General features: G+C 38.1%; 1 protein-coding gene across 1 annotated transcript in view; it reads left to right on the forward strand.

Annotated features, from left to right (window-relative positions):
• Positions 1 to 20,179, forward strand: part of Elovl2 (ELOVL fatty acid elongase 2) — a 55,561-nt gene that overhangs the window by 25,590 nt on the left and 9,792 nt on the right. The window contains exons 2-7 of the mRNA XM_020153813.2: positions 1,533 to 1,596; positions 6,272 to 6,459; positions 9,592 to 9,669; positions 16,478 to 16,649; positions 19,300 to 19,424; positions 19,869 to 20,003. Coding sequence (XP_020009402.1) covers positions 1,533 to 1,596; positions 6,272 to 6,459; positions 9,592 to 9,669; positions 16,478 to 16,649; positions 19,300 to 19,424; positions 19,869 to 20,003 — 762 coding nt within the window. The remainder of the gene's footprint in view (positions 1 to 1,532; positions 1,597 to 6,271; positions 6,460 to 9,591; positions 9,670 to 16,477; positions 16,650 to 19,299; positions 19,425 to 19,868; positions 20,004 to 20,179) is intronic.

Consider the following 20,179-nt stretch of genomic DNA (forward strand, 5'->3'; position numbering starts at 1 on the left):
AAACTTTGAATTAGTTTTCTTCTCAAGTGTTGGAAAATGGATTTTGAACTTTAGTAAACAGACTGAAAAGGTTTAAACATCTGTTCATGGATGTGGCAATGGAAAATTTCACTGGCATTTGTTGCAAGGGTGAGTACATCTGTGAGGCTATTTAACATTCTTTGTTAAAGAATGAGAGACCTCTGGACAGAACAGCCTATTATGACAGCCACACAGATCATATTGTTAGGTAACTGAGTTTTCTCAAGTCTTGAAGGTCTCCTGTCCTTACATGGAAATCAGAAATAGAAATACTGTTTACAAACCTCCAGGCTTGATTTAGTGAAAATGCTTGTGATAGTGATACTATAAAATAAGGAAAGTAGAGTTTCTAAGGCAGTGCCAGCAGTGTGGGTGCTAATAAATGTCAGTCTCTAGTCCCCATCCTCCCAAGCTTCCCAAGATTGCCAAAGGCCTATTTTTCTTGAAATTTCTCTCAGGATCAAAGACATGAATAAGGAATAAGTCCAAGTGGCTCATGCCAGTCAGTCTTTTCAGATGCCAATGATTAAGTCTCTTCCTTGGCACTAACACTATCTGTGAGAGTGCTTTTGATGTCCTAACTGGACTCCAGCTGTTGAATCTAGAGGTTATTCTAGGCAGGAGCATGCCTACCATTTGAGCCACGCCTCCAACCTTATTCTATGTAAATTCCAAGGCTTCACACCAGCCTGCTGCCCAGAGTCCTCACAACCACTGAGTCGTGCTCTGTCTTTGCCTCCCCTTGTTTGAAGAGGGGCTCTAGTCCTCTGAAGGGGGCAGGATTCTTCAGCAGCTATTTTGAGTGGTAGTAGCAGACAGGCATAAATGGGAACTAGATCAACTTGGCACCAGCCAAGTTACCAATCTTAAGATTCTTAGCAGCAATTTTACAGCCCCAACCTGAATCCAGTTAAAGTGACAATAATTAATCTGGTTCACCCAAGTAATACTCTTTATTTTATATTAATGTATAAGACAGCTTGAAGACAAAACATAAAGGTGATAGAAAAAATAGCTGTTGCATTCAGTTCCCATACTTAAACCCTTTTAAAGCTTTAGATTTGGCTCCATAAAATACAATGCAACTGAATTTCCATTTAAAAATTGTGTTTATATTCTACAGTCATAGACTTTCCCTGTTGCTTACACACAGCTTCTGTTAACTGAGGCAATGGAAGTTGATTATGGAACAGCTTTGCCTCTAAGCATATTAGAGGTAAATGGAATTGAGGTCAATAACCCTCATGTCTAATGCACTGAGACTGTTTTCCAGGGCTCCTCTGGCCTGGAAATGAAAAGAGGAATTGTTTGCTTCCAAATCTTTGCAAGCTTGTAAAAGATGAAGTTGTATATCCTGACCACAAACAGCCTTGCTGTTTCACTTAAGTCTTTGCAGTCCAAAGTTCTTGAAGCTAGAGTCTTTGGAGATTCTGTAACTACATGTTGGTGGTGGCTTGTTTTGAGTGTTTTTTTAAAAAAACGCTTAAAAATTTTTTTCTTTTTCTCTTTAGGAGCATATAAAGGCCTTTGATGATAAAGTCAATACTTTTTTGGATTATATGTTTGGACCTCGAGGTGAGTAAGCTACTTGAGAACTTAATGTGGAAAGAGCACAGGAAGAATGCCATTCAGTTATAGAAGAGGGTTATATCATCTCTGGTGTCTTGAAAGTAGTATGTCTATCAAAGTAGTATTGACATTAGGCAATTTAACCTCCTTTGCCTTTGATATCCTTTCCCCAGAACACCCAGAAGGCCCCATTTCTCCTCTTGTTTAACCTCTCCTGGGATTAAAATTCTAAAATTCAAATTTACAGTATTTTCCTTCTGTGTCTTGGCTGCAAAGCAAGGTTGTGGCTTTTCTCCTAAACTGTGCTGCTTTCCTTTCCTTTCTGTACTGCCCAGTCACCCTCCACCATCCTCACATGCATAGTCATCTGTAGAATTCCTACCTTTACATGCCTGCATAAACTCCTTCTAACAATGTGTGAACTTTCCCTGCCCTGGGCCACTGGGATTTGCTTATAAGTCCCTCAGTGGTCCCTCCATCATCAGTCACTCAGGCTGCAGAAGCCTCCTAATTGGTCTCCCCTCTTCCAGTCATTTGAGTATCAGCTGCAGCAGTATTCTAAAGACCTAAATCATACTGTGTGGCACTCTTAATTTGCAACTCACACTATCTTCCACTGCCCTTACGGGCAAAGCCACACTTCTTATCATGGTGTACAGACCCTTGCCCTTTTTGACTCAGTCAGAGCCTGTCTTCACTTAATTTTACAACCACTTGAGACATCTTTTAATTCCTCAAATATGTAAAATTCCTTTACATGCTGTTCTTGAGCCTGGGATTTTTCCCTACTGTCTCCTGCTTCATCCCACACCACTCCCCAAAATCGGGTCAGCTACTTTATATACTTCAGCTATCAGCCTGGGTGTTACTTTTGCAGACAGGCTTTCTCTATAGCCAGCCCCTTATTACTGTGTTTCACCCTTTTCTTTCCTTTTAGGCTTCATGGTTACTTATAGCAGTTTCTCCCCTGAGGACAGCAACCAGGTTTATCACAGTTCCCAGAACATATTAAGCATTGTATATTTTGCAAATAAATGAATTATGAACAAAATATTTTGTTTCACTTGAGCCTTGCTGGTTCACAAACCTGTGGAAAATCCACATTTCTCTATAAGGTATTTCCTCAGCACTGTTAGGGGTAAAGAGGGGAGGAGGGAAATGAGACTTTCCTGTTTTTGAAAATCTTTAAATAACTACTTAGAGATTGGACTATTCTCCAGTTTCCATACAGACTCTGTAAACCATTCCAACTGAATGATGATTTACATAGTCTTAATATAATGATACTCTATGTACAGCTTTAAAAATACTTTAAAAAATGTTTGGGTTTTTCCCCCCATTCTTTTGTTTCTGATGACTGTATGGAGTAGGCGGGTAATGCCTGTGTTCCTTGCCTTGCAATTCTAGTAGGTGGGAAAGAGATGATCTTGGTGTGGAGGTCAGGATACTGGAGGAACTGTGATTTCTTGATGACTGTGGCTTTCGCTTTGACACTTCCACCAGAAAGTCAAACAGCAGTGTCTCAGAATCAGATTCACACTGAATTTTGTCACCAGTAAAATCAGTGTGATCTGGAATTCTGCAGCTATGGGATTAATTTAAAGAAGAATTGCAATTGTTTACTCAGCTTCAGTCATTCTTGTGGAAATTTTCCTTTGTAGCAAGGAGATTGTAAAGTTAACACCTGACATCCTCTAATCTTATGACCTCCACAGCTGCCCAGTGTCTACTATTTAAGTCATCAAGAACCCTTTTCCTTCCTAAAGGAGACCCAAGCTTACATAGAGTGGCAGGGCACCTGGTGAGTTCTAGGTTTCCTAGTCTCTTCTGACTTTGCACATACTACGTTAGGAACATCGAGGGATAGGGTTGACACAGAAGCAGAAGGAAAACTGCTCAAGTGCCAAAGAGAAGAAAAGTTATTGCGAGTATTCCTGTTTTGGTTGAAACGATTTTGATTATTTTTAATAACTGCAGCAAACATTTATAGAGACTTGAGAAAAGAAAATGAAAACTTTGAGGTGTTACAATGTTTTGTAGTATGTGCTTGACTCACTGTGCCAGTTGACATGTTCTAAATGACTGTTTCCTTCGAACTCAGCACTAAGTGAATGTTATAAGTAAGACAGAAAAAAGAGAAGACCTAAGCACATCTCATAGAGCATATGTGGTAGTTTAGGAGGTAAAACTAGCACACCTAAAATAGGAAAGCAGTTGAATACTAAACTACATGCATTCACTTTCTAGGGCTGCCATAACATTGCCACAAACTGGGTGGCTTAAAAATAACAGACTTACTCTCTCACAGCTCTGGAGTCCAGTAATCTAAAATCAAGATTTGGGCAGGGTCCTGCTCTCTCTGAGGTTATTGTTTGTGCCTCTCTCCCACTTTGTGGGGGTTGCTGGCAGTCTTTGGAGTTCTTTGGTTGGTAGATGCATTACCCATTGCTGCTTCTGTCCTTACACTGTGTTTGCTTCTTGCTTCTGTGTCCCTGTATCCAAACTTCCTCTCTTATAAGGACAACATTCACTGGGTTAGGGCCCACCCTGATCTAGGAAGACTTCATATTAACTTGATTATATTCGCAGGGACCTGTTTCTAAATAAAATTGAAGTCACAGATACCAAGAGTTAGGACTTAAACATAACTTTTGGGGGAATACAGGTCAACCCACAATACCACCACAAAAGGTAGGGTAGCAATTTAATGCAAGTTATTTAACTTTTTTGTCCTCTGGCTCAACTTTTCTGGAAAGTGAACTGGGGATAGTATAACCTAATAGAATTGCTTTGAGAATGAGAAATAAGTTAACACATGTAAGAGGATTTTGAGCAGTGCCTGGCACATATTATAACATTATAGCCATAATAAAAATGCAAATGATAATTATTTTACTATGCAAATTAAGCTGTAGTTATGAAAAAACAATAGGAGATGGTTCCCTTCAGAAGTCAGGACTTTATTTGAGCATTAATGGAGATCAGCATCAGGTAGTGCCATGTAGCATTCTTGTGAAAGATGATCCCTGTGAGTAACCTGAATGCAGAACTTTCTTACCTTTTTATCTCTGTCATCAGTAGGAGACGTTTACAGAATAAGCAAGAGGACAATTAGGACTCAAGAAGTACTTTCCTCATAAAAATAGTCCCTAGGTTTGGTGTTCTAAGGAAAAGTTGGGGTACACAAGATGTAGGATATACCAGAAAGAGGGACTGAGACTGTGGAAAAACCACAGAGGTCAAGAAAAAGACACTGCCTGTTGAACCCAGCTCCTTTCCACTGTATTTATAGATTAAAAACAGCAAGCAGTTTTAATAATTCTAGGTATACTATTTTTTATTTACCAAAAATAATCATTTTGTGTCTATAATTATTATCAGGTATAACTAAGTACATTGTAGCTCTGTCATGGAGGCTTTATATGAGCTGTTAAATTTTCACTTTCTAGAGTAAGGGGCACTTGGTTTATCAAGGTTCTTGCTTCCCTGCCATTCATACTTTTAGTCCTGTGACCAAGTCTGGGTGTTTCACTTTATTTTCTGCTTTCATTTCTAAATAATCAGCTCCTAAGCTTTGGTTTTGCTATTTTCTGCTTCCCATACTTCCTGTACTATGATCCCATTGCTCTGCTGGTATCAGTACTCAGTTTATTGCACAAAGATATTAGGCAAATTCTGGGCAATGTGGGTTTTAGGAATTACAGTACAGTATCATTATGTCCTCTCTCCTTTCATTATCTAGAGCCATCCCATGAGAGGGAACGAGCAAAAAAGTAGATGTGAATTCAAATCCTGACTGCTGCCAACCATTTTATACAAGTTACTAAAGCTTTCTGTGCTGTTTTTCATCCATAAAATGACATAACAGCACTTCATATTGAGTTAGAATAATTAAGTGCAGTAATTGTTCCAAATTAAGCATTTGCCTACCTTTCTTTTCCCTGTCATTCAGTGGTCAGCTTAGCCCCTATTTGTTCCATAAAACATTCCTTAGTTTGTTCATCCCCTGAAGTCTAACCCCAATCCAGCTAGCTTGATGCTGTCATATTGTTCTCTGTTGTGTTTACGAGGTATCTCTTATCTGTAGTTTCATCTTCTGTAGTGTTAGTTATCTGCGGTCAACTGCAGTTTAAAAGTAGTAAATGAAAAATAGAAATAACAGGTCGTGTGTTTTAGATTGCATACCATTTTGAGTATCATGATGAAATCTCACCTTATCCTGACTAGTACATGAATCGCCCTATTGGCCAACGTGTCCATGTTGTTTATGCTGCCTACTCACTAATTGCTTATTAGTCACTTCTCAGTTATCAGATGGACTACACAGTATCACAGTGCAATGTTCAGTTAACCCTGAGAATGGCTGCAGTGTGCAAGCATAGTGATGCTAGAAACTTGCATATGCCAAAGAGAGCCTTTTGTGAGAAAAAGCGAATGTTCTCAACTTAATAAGAAAAATCCAATGTTGTATTCACTAAGATGTACAATAAAAATAATTCTAGCCATGAAATGTGAAGAAGGAAACCATTCAAGGTGGATCATGGAACAAATTCCCCAAGGATAAGGGGACTGCTATGCAAATGAAACGTATTTGTCAGTATGGCTAACTGAACCAGAGGCATTTCTTCACAGGACTCATTATTATACATTATTATTATACATTATATGTATTTCTTTCCAGATACTCGAGTCAGAGGATGGTTCATGTTGGACTCTTACCTTCCTACCTTTTTTCTTACTGTCATATATTTGCTGTCAATATGGCTGGGTACCAAGTATATGAGGAACAGACCTGCTCTTTCTCTCAGGGGAATCCTCACCTTGTATAATCTCGGAATCACACTTCTTTCTGCTTATATGCTGGTAGAGGTAAGTGTTTATGTGACCAAATCTGGAGTCAGTAATTGAGTGAGTTTGAGACTGAATCACATGTAGCATACTAGAACCATGCAAGGTTGCTGTCAATACCATTCTTTAAGAACTCATTCCAGCATTTGCTATTATTCCTTCCCAAAGACCTGTTTTTAACTTGAATTTTTCTCTTCCCAATGTAGACCTATTCCTTAAGTCCTTAGTCTAACTGAAATTTGGAATCACAATTTAGATTTGAACAGGCTTTTAATGATCATGTGCTATAATTTTTTCCTTTTACAGATCAGGATACTGAGGCTTAGAAAGGTTACATAATTTGAGAGTATACAGTGATTAACATTATTTTAAAAATTAAACATCAAATTCAGTTAGTTTAAGAAAAATCCAAATATTCCCCTAAAAATTGCTCCCCATGACAGGTGCAATGGCTTACACTTGTAATCCTAGCTACTTGGGAGGTGGAGATCTAGAGGATTAGTTACATGCAAGCTTAAGCAAAAAGTTACTGAGACCTCATCTCAACAAAAATCAAGCATGGTGGTGTAGGTCTGTGGTCCCAAGTATGTGGGAAGATTGTAATCACAAGCCAGCCCAGGAAAAAAGCAAAGACCCTACCTGAAAAATAACTTAAAACAAAAAGGGCTCAAGTTGTTGAGCACCTGCCTAGCAAGCACGAGGCCCTGAGTTCAAACCCCAGTACTGCCCCCCTCACCCCCACCAAAAAAAAAAATACTTCTCACATCTTTGGAATGCTTTGGCAATGGCAGAGCTGTTGCTTGGAACTGATTTCTGGAAGCCAAGTTGAAACCCTGGTCAGCTCAGGCTGCCCACATTACAGCCTACAGTCACATTCTGTTGTGAAGCACCAAACCCAAGTAAGCTTACAGAAGGAAGAGCAAGTAATGATTGCCTGCCTGTACAACCAGGCGTTACTTTGCTATAATTCAAGGGAAAACCTAAATGTATTAACTTACTGTAGCAGAAATAACTGAAAGGAGAGAGAGAAACAAAAGGAACAAAAACAAAACAAAATTCTTTTTAAGGAAAAGTTAGGATAAAATCAAAGTTACGAAAAGAAAATAAACCCTTAAGTTAAAAATACAGGTTTTCTCCTCCAGTTCATTATTCTAATTAGGCATCATTCTAATAATGGTTAATAACTCTTACCCTAAAAGATGAGAATGAAGCTGAAGTGGAATCCTAGGCAAGAGCCAGAATGTAGAGGCAGAATTTACAATCAGGAGAGCCTTGCTGACAATTCCAAAATCTTACATAGGCCCCCACTAATTTTCCTGACTCTGACAGGATTTATTTTAGCATGCTAGATAAGTAATGTATGAGCTTAATTTCTCTACACAGCGAAAGAAAAGAAGCCAGGTGCTGGCGGCTCACGTCTGTAATCCTAGCTACTCAGGAGGCAGAGATCAGGAGGACCAAGGTCCGAAGCCATCCCCAGCAAATGTCTATAAGACCTTATCTTGAAAAAAACCATCACAAAAAAGGGCTGGTGGAGTGGCTCAAGGTGTAAGCCCTGAGTTCAAGCCCCAGTACCCCCCCCACCAAAAAAAAGAAAAGAATCTCTCCCTGGGGTGAATTGGGGCAAGCTTAGCAGAGTCCAAGTAGGAGAAGACTACAGTACTGCAGGCAACAACTGCTTGCAGCTTGGGGAGAAACTCATGTACTCTAGGTATGTTTTGAGAAATTTAGTCCACACCTGCTTAAAGCTAAACCCTATTTGACAGCCTTGTTTCCATCCATCTAAAGTTGCACATCTCCAGTACTCAGTCCAGTTAGGGGATTAAGAATGACCCAGGGCAAAGCTTCCTATGATTTGGCTACCTAATTCTGTTATTCAGTTATTAAATTATTAGGTAGTTGTACACAGGTGCCACAGGGATGGTTAAAGCAAGAAATGTCACGATAAACAGAATATGCCCTGTCCTGTCCACACTTGGGTTATCTGACAACTGTTTTCTCAGTGTATGAAATAAGAGAGTAGAGCTCCTTACCATGTAACTGTGGCCTGGCCATAGGTGTTGTAAATTAATCCTTGTGCACAAAGTTAAACAATTTTCTTAGTTTGAAAAACGCACCAGCACACAAAAATTTAGATAAACTTTCAGGTATTCCCAGATGCCCTCTAGCCTGTCACTGGCTCCCAGTTGAGAAAGAGCTAGAAACATTAGAGTTCAGACATCCTAATTCACTATCTTCTGTCCTTTCCACAACATGAGAAAATGAGCTTTGTTGAAAATTCTACAAAAGAAGTTCCCCATAAAAATTTCACATTTTTTGGTTTGGGGACATAGCTCAAGTGATAGAGTATTTACCTGGTATGTATAAGGCCCTGGGTTCAATCCCTAAAACTGCCAAAAAAATTTAAAAAAGAAAACACCCCTAAAAATTTGAAATTTAAGGTATTTGGTGGCTTTGATTTACATAAGATTATAGGGAAAAGTCATAATATTTTTTACTGCCTTAGAGATGTATAAAGGCATAGATCTGTTAAAACAAAAATCACTTACTCATCATATATAGTGAGTGCTTAACTGTCTACTAGGCATTAGATAAGAGACATAGATTTTATGGAGCCTCTTGTTTTTGAGCACAATGGGGAAGATAGGTATACTTAATCACACAAATTGATCACCAAGTGGTATAACCACAGGGAAGAAAAATGTTTTAAGAACTTTTCTGAGTCCTGTTTTCCCTATCTGTAAAATGGCAGTAAATATTGAGATGATCAAATCTAAAATTGATGTAAGCAATACAAAATGTTAAGTTTTAGTGTAGTTTTCTCACATTTGGTCATATTCAATTAATTCTACATTTTATTTGTAGAAATCGGTGACTAGATAAAATTTTGTTACTCAAATGATAGCTAGATTTGGTACTTTGGCTGATACAGATGGCTAGAAGTAAAAATATTAAGGGGTATAACCACAGATTTCAGTTCAGAGGCAAGAATTAAATCCTTTGATGTATGTTTAAAGATAAGATTGGTCAAATTCAAATTCTGGGATGTTTCTACTCAAACCTTGAATAGATGCTAGTCAGGGATATAAATGGGAATTTGTTTGTGTCCATTTTCTTATGTCAATCTTTTCCCCTTTCTTGGTGCTTTGGCAGCTCATTCTCTCCAGTTGGGAAGGAGGCTACAACTTACAATGTCAAAATCTCATCAGTTCAGGAGAAGCGGATGTCCGGGTGAGCCATTAGAAGATGTCAGCCATCTAGAACCAGTTCCCATTGAAAAGGAGCAGATGTTTTTTCCCTCTAGAAGCAGGACAGGGCTGGGACCAAATAACAAGGGATTCCTGTTCCCACAGAAATGCTTGGTAACAAAGACGTCTTCCAAATGTCCATATGAAGGGGAGTGAGTGAATAAATGCTGGCATATCCATGTAACGTGTGCCTCTGCAAAATGGAATGAAGGACCACCTGTTTCGATTTAAATGATAAAAAGCAACTTGCAGACTTGTTTATCATAACTTTCGTGTAAGAAATGACTTATGTATATTCCCTACATTTTTAAAAAGAATGTCAGGAAATTCCAAAAGTTAGTTACAATTGTCTCCTTTGAGGGGAGGAAACAGGACAGAAGGGATAGGATAGAAAGCTAGACTTCTCTCAGTGTACCTAGTGCTGTGTTTGATTTTGGAATCACTGTTTTACCTAATTATAAAACAAAATCAAGTTTTGAAAGAAAGCAAGGCAGCCTCTCCCCTTCCAGACAAAAAAACTGGAAAACTAAAATGAATTTAGCTATATTAAGCCGATGACATAACCACCCAACAAGAATTATTTCAAGTCATTTTAAAAACCTCATATTTTGAGTGGATACTCATAGTTGGATATAGCTTAACAGAATCTAGCATTTTTTGTTGCTTTTGCTAAGAATACTGATATTGCTGTTTTAAGACTGTTACAGGGACACTGTAGGATAAAGTAAGTACATACCAAGTTAGTATCAGTAGTAACTAATACTTGAAAAAAAAAATACCTACAAAGTTAAACTAAGCCATAGCAGCACCTCATGCCTATTATCCTAGCTACTCGGGAGGCAGAGATTATAAGGATCATAGTTTGAGGCCATCCCAAGCAAAAAAGTTCACAAGACTCCATCTCAACCAATAAAAGCTGGGCATGGTGGTATGTATCTGCCATCCAAACTACACAGGATATTTAAATAAGAAGATCTGGTGAAAAATACCTAAAACAAAAAGGGCTGGAAGTGTGGCTGAAGTGGTAGAGTGCCGGCCTAGCAAGCATAAGGCCCTGAGGTCAAACCCAGTACTGACATTAAAAAAAAAAAAAAGTTAAACACGCAGTTATCATAAATTCAAGTTAACTTTATCCTTTCTTTTAAAAAGAAAAAATTTATTTCTTAGCTTTGTCTGCCGAAGAAGCCTAGTCAGTCTGACAGCCCAGGGCAGTGAGCCATGATTATTCCGAGATGCTTGCAAACATAATTTTCTGTGAGAAGGGAAGAGGGTTTTTAGAAAATGGCCAATATCTGGTTTGGGGCAGAAAGTGTATTTAAAATGAACTGGGCAGTTAAGAAGTGGCCACCACAGCAAAGAGGCTATCCAAGTCTATTTGGATCATAACAAAACTCTGCAGCACAGGAACCACTTTGAAAAGACTACCTCTGGCTAAAGATGGGGCAATTTGTGTATCAAAAAGAACACCTCCAGGAATGGGTTGAAATGCACATAAAAGAATGAGTTTAAAATACTTGAAAATGAAAAAAACCTCATTGTTAATAGTACAAGAGGATTTCATTGTGGTAATTTCAAGGATGCATACATTGTATTTTGAACAAGTTCTCTGCCTCATGTCTCTCCCCTTTTCAAACAGTATTTGGTGGGTTTCATTATACTGTCTTCATATATATGTAACTTACTTTGATCTTCAACTCCCAGTACCCTTTCTTTCTCTTCCCCCACACTAATTTCTCTTCCCCCACACTAATTTCTCTTCCAAGACAGTCCTCTTGTATATTCATGTCCTGTTACTATTTTAAGTCTAGGGTCCTCATGTGAGCAAACCATGCAATATTTCACTTTTTTGAGCTTGGCTTATCTCATGTACCCATTTTCCTGCAAATGACATAATTTCATTCTTTATGGCTGAGGTATTCCATTGTATGTGTGTGTGTGTGTGTGTGTATATATATATATATATATATATATATATATACATACCACATTTTCTTTGTACATTGATCAGTTTTTGGGCACCTAGGCTGATTCCATAGCTTGGCTCTTTTGAACAGTGCTGCGATAAACAGGTGTACATGTTTATATGGTGATTTATACTTGGATATATACCCAAGAGTGGTATAGCATACTCATCAGGTAGGTCTATTTTTAGTTTTTATGCATCTCCATACTGGTTTCCACAGTGGATGCCCTAGTTTACATTCCCAACAATAATGAGGGTTCCTTTTTCCCTGCATCTTCGCCAGCATGTGTTGTTTGTTTTCTTGATTGCCATTCTGATTGGAGCAAAATGGAATCTCAGTGTAGTTTTGATTTGCATTTCCTTTATATGAGGAGGTTGAACACTTCTTGATGCATTTATTAGTCACATGTACTTCTAAAACTTTTAATTCATTTGCCAGTTTACTAATTGGATTATTTTTTCTTTTGTCATTTTCTGAGCTCTTTGTATATTCTGGATGGAATAGTTGTTGGGTAGCTGGCAGAAATTTTCTCCCTTTCTGTGGATTGTCTCTTGATGATAATTGTTTCCTTGAAGGACATAATTTTTTTTAATTTGATGCAATCCTGTGTGTCAATTCTTGCTCTTATTTCCTAGACAATTGGAATCTTACTCAGAAAATAATCACTTATGCCTACATCTTCCAGTGTCTTCTCCCCTATGTTTCCTGCAGTAGTTCCAAAGTTTCAGATCTTAGATCCATTTTGAATTGATTTTTGTACAAGGTAAGAGAAAGGGATCTAGTTTCAGTCTTCTACATATGGATAATCACCATTTGTTGAAGAGGCTGACTTCTCCAATGCATGGGTTTGGCTCCTTTGTCAAAAATCAGATGGATGAGGGCTGACAGAGTGGCTCAAGTAGAGTGCCTGCCTAGCAAGTGTGAGGCCATGAGTTCAAACCCCAGTACTGCCACAGGAAAAAAAAAATCAGATGGATGTAGCTGTGAGGGTTTATTTCTGGCACTTTGATTCCAGTGGTCTGTGTGTCTGGTTTTTTGCCAGTACCATGTTGTTTTGTTATTATGGCTCTATAATCTAATTTGAAGTCCAATATTGTGGTACCTCCACTGTTGCTTTTTTTTTTTTTTTTTTTTTGCTCAGGATTACTTTTGCTATGTGGGGTCTTTTATGTTTCTATATGAATTTTGAGTGTTCTTTTTTTTTCTGTTTCTGTGAGGAGTGACATTGAGACTTCGATGGAGATTGCATTGAATTTGTAGATTGCTTTTGGTAGTAATAGCCTTTTTTTACAATATTCTACCAATCCATGAACATGGGCGGTCTTTCCATCTTCTGGTGTCTTCAGTTCCTTTCTTCAAGGTTTTATAATTTTCATTGTAGAGGTCTTTTACTTCCCTAGTTAAGTTTATTCCTAGGTTTAATTTTGCAGGCTATCATAAATGGGTTTTTCTGATGTCTTAGCCTGTTCGTTGTTGGTATACAGAAAAGCTACTGATTTTTCTATGTTAATTTTATATCCTGCTACATTGCCTAAAGTATTCAACAGATCTAGGAGTTTTTTGGTAGAGCCTTTAGGATCTTTTAGGTATAGGATATTATCTGAAAATAGAGATAATTTGACTTCTTGCTTCCCTATTTGAGTCTCTCTTCTTTCTTTCTCTTGCCTTAGTACTCTGGCTAGGAATTTCCCATACTATACTGAATAGGAGTAGGGAAGGGTAGACACCCTTGTCTCGTTCCTGACTATAGAAAATGATTTCAGGTTTTTCTCATTTAGTATGGTGTTGCCTATAAATTTGCATATTTAGCCTTTATTATATTGAGGTATGTCCCTTCTATTCCTAGTTTCTTCATCCTCTCCTCCATGAAGGGATGTTGAATTTTGTGGCAAAGGCTTTTTATACATCTATTGAGATGATCATGTAATTTTTTCTTGATTCTGTTTACATTTATTGATTTGTGCATGTTGAACCATTCTTGCATTCCTGGATTAAAACCAATTTGATCATGATCTTTTAAATTTGTTGTTGAATTTGGTTTGCAGGTATTTTATTGAGATTTTTGTGTCTGTGTCCAAGGAAATTGGTCTATAATTTTTTTTTGTCCTTACTGGGTTTTGGTATCAGGGAAAATTCTCTGGCTTCAGAGAATGAGTTTGTTAAGTGTTCCTTTTTATTTTATAGAATACTTTGAGAAGCAGTGGTTTGAGTTATTTTGAAAGGTCTGGTAGAATTTGGCAGTGAATCCGTCCAGTCCTAGGCTCCTTCCTGGGAGACTTTTTATTACTGCTTCAGTCTCATTGTTTGCTATAGATCTGTTCAAGTGATTTATATCCTCTTGGTTCAATTTTAGTAGGTCAAATGCATCTGGAAATGTATCCATTTCTCTAGATTTCTCGTTTATTAGAATGTAAGATTTTGCAGTATACCCCTGATGAATCCTTGTATTTTTTTAGTCTCCATTAATTTCTGCCTTAATCTTTATAATTTCTTTCTACCTTCTAATTTGGGGTTTGGCTTGTTCTTGTTTTTCTGGCACTTGAGCATTAGGTTATTTGACTGGCTAGAATTGCCAGTCTGTTCCCAGAGCTATATGGTTTACCCTGTGATTGCATCTTCAGTTTCCCTTCCCTGTCCTGGGACACCTGAAAGATCTCAAAACTGTTTGCTGGTTTTCTCTGTTTCTCTGTGCTCTTCTGCTGCTGTGCCACCTCTCTCATGATTTCCCGTGCTCTTTCTCTCTTCCTCCTGTGTTAACCTGACCCTTCTCATTCACAAATTCAAAACAGTTGATACTTCCAATCTGCCTTCTTGCCCTCCCTCCTCACTGTTACCATTTGAAGGTCACCAGAACCCCAGCTCATTCTAGAAAAAGAGTATTTATGTTGTGTTTCATATGTGAGTTTCCAAGTAGATGAAGATGGAAAGTTCTCTATAGAAGGGGAACATGCATAAGTAAAAATAAAATCAGAAAATCACCCTTTTATAACACCTAGTGAAATAATGCATATAACAGCAGTCATCTGTAAATGATGAAACTACTGGATGGAAGTGGAGTCAAAATAGTTTTCAAACTCTGAACTCACTGTTTGATCAGAATATCAGTGGAACAGCCAGATACAAAGTACCTTCTGTGCTGCAGTGGGAAATATGCAGAACCACCTCAGAAGTACTCTTGCCAAAAATCATTAAGCCAGACTCTAGTCAAGTCTCTAAATTGCTAGATTCAGAGAATCTGGGGTTAGAGAAGTTAAATAACACAAGGAAGAAATAATCATCCAAATCCATATTGTAAGGAATTCCATACAACTGACAGTTTTGACATGAAAACCAGGAAGGAACGAGTGGGGATTATTATTGATCAGAAACTGAAACCATATAAAATACAGTATGCACCTTATTTGGATCTTGATTTAAATAAATTAGTGGGAAAAAGACATCTGTGAGAGTTGGGAAAATCTGAACATTAGATTGATTCTTAGAAGATAGTAAGGAATTTTATTGGATAAGGAAATGACTCAGTGGTTAAAACAAGTCTCATCTGTCAGAAGCTTTACAGATAAAATATCTCAGATTTGCTTATAATAATCTATACTTCTCCCTCCCCTCAAAAGTGGTAGGGATTGGAATCATATTGAAAACTTTTGGAGTTCAGTGATTGATACACAAAGAGTTCACTATACTTATTCTCCCTGTGTTAGTGAATGTTCAAAAATGTAAATATGTGGGTACAATTAAAATACAGTTATCAACAAGTTAGTGGCATAAACCATTAACTAAAATCAGTAAGATACACATTTTTTCATCTTTAATAGCTTCAAAGCTATAATACAAATAATACATCAGTTTCTCTATACTGTCTTGTTTCTAATGCATTCTTGCAGAATGGCACATTTTGGGATGCCATATGATTTCTAAAGGTTCTGGTTTTATGTTTAGTTGTGGTTAAATATTTCTGAAGGTTAATTATTCCATCAAGCATAAAGTGAATGCTACCATGATAGGATTATCCTGGGAAGTAGCCCGTACAGCGTGCCACTCCTGTCTCAAGATTCCTATTATGTAGCATCTCCAAACGTGTCTCAGTTTAAATGTTAGTGTTAAAAACACTTCTGATTATAAAGAAGTGTTTCACTGTAGACGAGACCGTGGGAGTGGTAATCATGACCCAGCACTGTTAGGTTAGTGAGGATGAAGAACATCTTGCCTTTTAATCTTTTCATTGAGGAAGAGATATAAAAGATACAGTCATGGGCTGCTCTGTACTTATACCTGTTGAATGTAGAGGTGTAGTCAGAGTAATCTGAGAATACAAATGAAGCTGGTTCTGAGAAAGGAAAGAAGGCTGGGTAAACTTCCAGAGAGTATATGGCATTAAAGAGGAGTCTTGGGAAAGGGTGGCTAGAAGTGCCAGACCCAGAGTAGTAAAGAAGTGCTGGAGGCAGGGAAAAGAGGGTTCAGTACTCAAGGAGGATAAATGGACCACTTCAGGGCCTGAAGGATCCCTTACAGGGCTTGGCAGAGAATGGTGGAAACAGACACTAGTGCAAGACAGAGAAATCTCCTGTTCTCCAGCGAGGAATCATGGGCTCAGAGCAGTGGGTGCAGAGAAGGACATGATTACGTACATATTTTGAAAAAATAACCCATCTTTCACTAGACGAGGTTGAATTTCTTGGAATGAGAAGAAGCAGGAGGCAAAAACACCAGATAAGGAGCCGTAAAAACATACCAGGAAAATACAGAAGTGACACGAAACCGGGCTGAGAGAAAGGCAACACAGGAGCATTTTCATTTCTCACATCTTCCCCCTTAAAATTTTTATAGGTAGCCAAGGTATTATGGTGGTACTACTTCTCCAAATTAGTGGAGTTCCTGGACACAGTTTTCTTCGTTTTGCGAAAAAAGACGTGTCAGATCACTTTTCTTCACGTCTATCACCACGTCTCTATGTTCAACATCTGGTGGTGTGTTTTGAACTGGATACCCTGTGGACAAAGTAAGTTATTTTGTTGATTTTCAATTGTATGGAATGGTTCTAGTTTGCCTCTTATGTCAAGCAGTTTATACAGATTAGGCAAGAGCCGAGGGAAGCTACAGAGTAGCTACCCTTGTCACTACCAGAAGCATGTGTTTGCCAATGGCCGTTTAGTTTCTGACCTTTTATGTCAGCAAAACCACAGTATATCTTTATAATTTAAAAATATTTCCCATGCACCAGTGTCAGATGGGCAGGCACAGCCCCCAGCCGGAGCTGACTGACTCCAGTGCAGATGATGTCTGACTCATGTGGAAAGGTGGCTTCTTCTTGTCACCACCTCACTGTGATACAGATGTAGTCATTTCAGCTTTTAGGGCTTTTTGATTATTACGTTCTGAAAAACTAAGGCAACATCTGTGTGGCCCCCCCAAAAAAAAAAAAAAGAAACATTTTAAATTCTTTTAGCTCAGAACTAGAATAGCAAATACATTTTAGGCCTGGGGACATGGCTCGAGTTGTACAACACTTGCCTAGCAAACACAAGGCCCAGAGTTCAAATGCTACCACCACCAAAAATAAAATTACATCTTAAGCCAGGCATGGTAGCTCACATCTGCAGTCCCAGCATTAGAAGGCTGAAGCAGGAGGTTCAGGAGTTCAAGGGTAGCCTGGGCTGCCTAGCAAGGCCCTGTTTCAGAACAAGAGAATACATTTTATATTTCAACCCAAGGCATGCATTCATGTCACACATATCGTATGAAACAAAACTTTTGTGAAACAGTGTTTACTGAAGCACTGTGGTATCTTGTTTTAAAATAGACTTTTATAAAAATCTGCTGACACCTCTCATGATGTTGACTTCACAGTTCAATAATGGGTTGGTTGTGACCTACAGGGAAAGATTCATCTAACCCAGGAAAAGATCAACACTCAAACTTGGAATTATGGTTTCTTCTTAATGTGCATTGTTTTCATAGCATTATAAAATTGGAAAATCATTAAGTGGAGCTATTGTAAGTCAGAGACTGTCTGTGTATCAACTACAGTGCAAAAAAGGATGTTGTTATGGGTGCCATAAGCAGAAAAAGTGCTTTTTACCCCCATTGGATGGAAAGAATAAACACATATGCTAGGTGGTCAGGTGGAGTTTCTTAAGTTTGGTTGGTAAGGAAGACTATAATCAGTATCAATGGAGAATTCCCAAATTTAAATATTTTGTTTTTACAATTTTCAATAGTTTCATTACATATTACTGAGCATCTAAAACTAACTCAAATCGTCTCTGTAAAGATAGATAGTTCTGTGAATAAAATACTGTATTTATGATAATTTTCATTCAAGAGCATTACCAAAACACGTAACTAATCATTGTTCATTAACTGATGGAAATGAAAACTCAGGTGGGTAAATAAGTATCATAACATCATGCTGCACTCTGAAACTGAACCTGTGTTTTCATAAACATTCAAGTGCTGTAACAGCTTATTCCAGCCATTACTTGTCAGGAACTTACTGTATATGTGGTATTGTTCCTTTTCTTATTCATAATTTTGCATTTGTCTAGGTTACTAATGAAATACTAGAATACCAAGCTAAAGAATTTAAATTGATTAACTAGCACATGTGCAGTGCTCTTTAGTTCATACAGTATTATATCTCAGTTAATCCCATCATAGCCTTCACAGTTAGTTATACCCACTTTCCAAATGTGAAAATAAAGATTTATAGTCAAACAATATTTTCAAGAGCTAATAAGTGGTCCTCTGACCCCAGTTTCTCCCACCCTAGGTCTTATATCTCACTGACCTACACGTCTGTGCTGAGGGCTGTTCTAAGCACTTCTGTATTGATTAGTTCTCACATAGTGAGCTCCCTACTTCTCAAATCATCCATCTGTGACACCTCCCTCTTGCAGCTAAAACCTCTTGGTAGTTTGACACAGAATGTAGCTCTTTCTCCTTGGTTTCCTGAGGCCATTCTTTCATGTCTGCAGCAGCTACAGACTTTTCATAATGATGATGGCAAGGCACTGGATCTTAGATATCCCTGTCCATAAAGCCCCTGTGCCAGCTAGTCACCAGGCAGGTCTCGCTGGCCAGTTTCTTCTCCACCCATCCTCTCACCGAAATTCTCTTTCCCCGGTTCTCCTGGTTCCTAAGTCTCTTTCAGGTAGAATTTATTTACTTTTTAAGGATAATATTCTTGTCTCTTTAGCCCCTGTTCAATTGTATACAGGTGTTTTTGTGGTGCTAGGGATGGAACCCAGGTCCTTGAGCATACGAGGCAAGTGTTCCACCACTGAGTTACACCCCCAACCCATGAGAGGCTCTTTCTGCAATCAAAATGACTTACCCAAATTAAGGACAGTTCTCTTACTGGAAATGCGCTAATTTTAAGCTAACATCTTTTTCCTACCTGATTAGCTGATGGTAATTAGAGACAATAAAACCCATGCAAATAAAGAATTACTTAATTCCTTGGCACTCTGGCTGAAAGCCTATCCATTTTAGTCTTTCTGGGAATTTTTTTTCCTGAATCCTAGAGTAATGACACAACGATCAGGGAATTAATCAGTGTGAATTTTGTTATGTGATTGTCCTCCTGTTACTCATTTTCAGTTATGCAGATAATGTTCTAAAAGTAGTAACTTGTATATGTACTTTTACAGGCTTCTTTGGACCAACACTGAACAGTTTTATCCACATTCTTATGTACTCCTACTATGGACTTTCTGTGTTTCCATCTATGCACAAGTACCTGTGGTGGAAGAAATACCTCACGCAGGCTCAGCTGGTGTGTTGTTCCCTCTACAACTCTTCTCCCTGTGGGTCACACATGGAAGGAATAGAAATCTCATCATCTTAGACCTGGCTTCTGTGTGATGGATGAAGCTGCCTATTTTTCTCTAAAATGGCCTTTTACGAATTATACTTTATGCATTAAAATGCCTTTTGTATATGCAAGAAGTTTATAATAGGAATTTCCTTTCTTTGAAATATAAATGAACAGTTTTTATGTAAGATCATTTTATTTAAATAATTTTTTTCCATGAGAAAATTAATAATGGGCTTTATATATTTATTAATGTAATTTCAGCAAACTACTCTAGCATTTTGCTTGATTTGTTCCTGGAATATGTAGCGAATAATAGTTGTTATCTAAACTGATAAGACTTGGCTGTGGCCTTGGTGGTGTGAGGCCTCATTCACTCATCAGCTGTCCTCTCTGCCCCTCTAGGTACAGTTCCTGCTTACCATCACGCACACGCTGAGTGCCGTTGTGAAGCCCTGTGGCTTCCCCTTCGGTTGTCTTATCTTCCAGTCTTCCTATATGATGACACTGGTCATCCTGTTCTTAAATTTTTATGTTCAGGTATGTGAAATGTAAATGTTCAGTGGTAAAGCACAGAGTGTGCACTTGTGTATTATATACACATATTTGTGGATAAATTCAGATAACAGATTTACAAAGGAAGAGATAACACTTGTGTTCCTAACTCCTCTCCCCACATCTTCCTCCTCAAAGAATAACCACAGTTAATGGAAAAC

This window comes from Castor canadensis, chromosome 8 (genome assembly GCF_047511655.1).
Source record: "Castor canadensis chromosome 8, mCasCan1.hap1v2, whole genome shotgun sequence".
Classification (NCBI taxonomy): domain Eukaryota; kingdom Metazoa; phylum Chordata; class Mammalia; order Rodentia; family Castoridae; genus Castor; species Castor canadensis.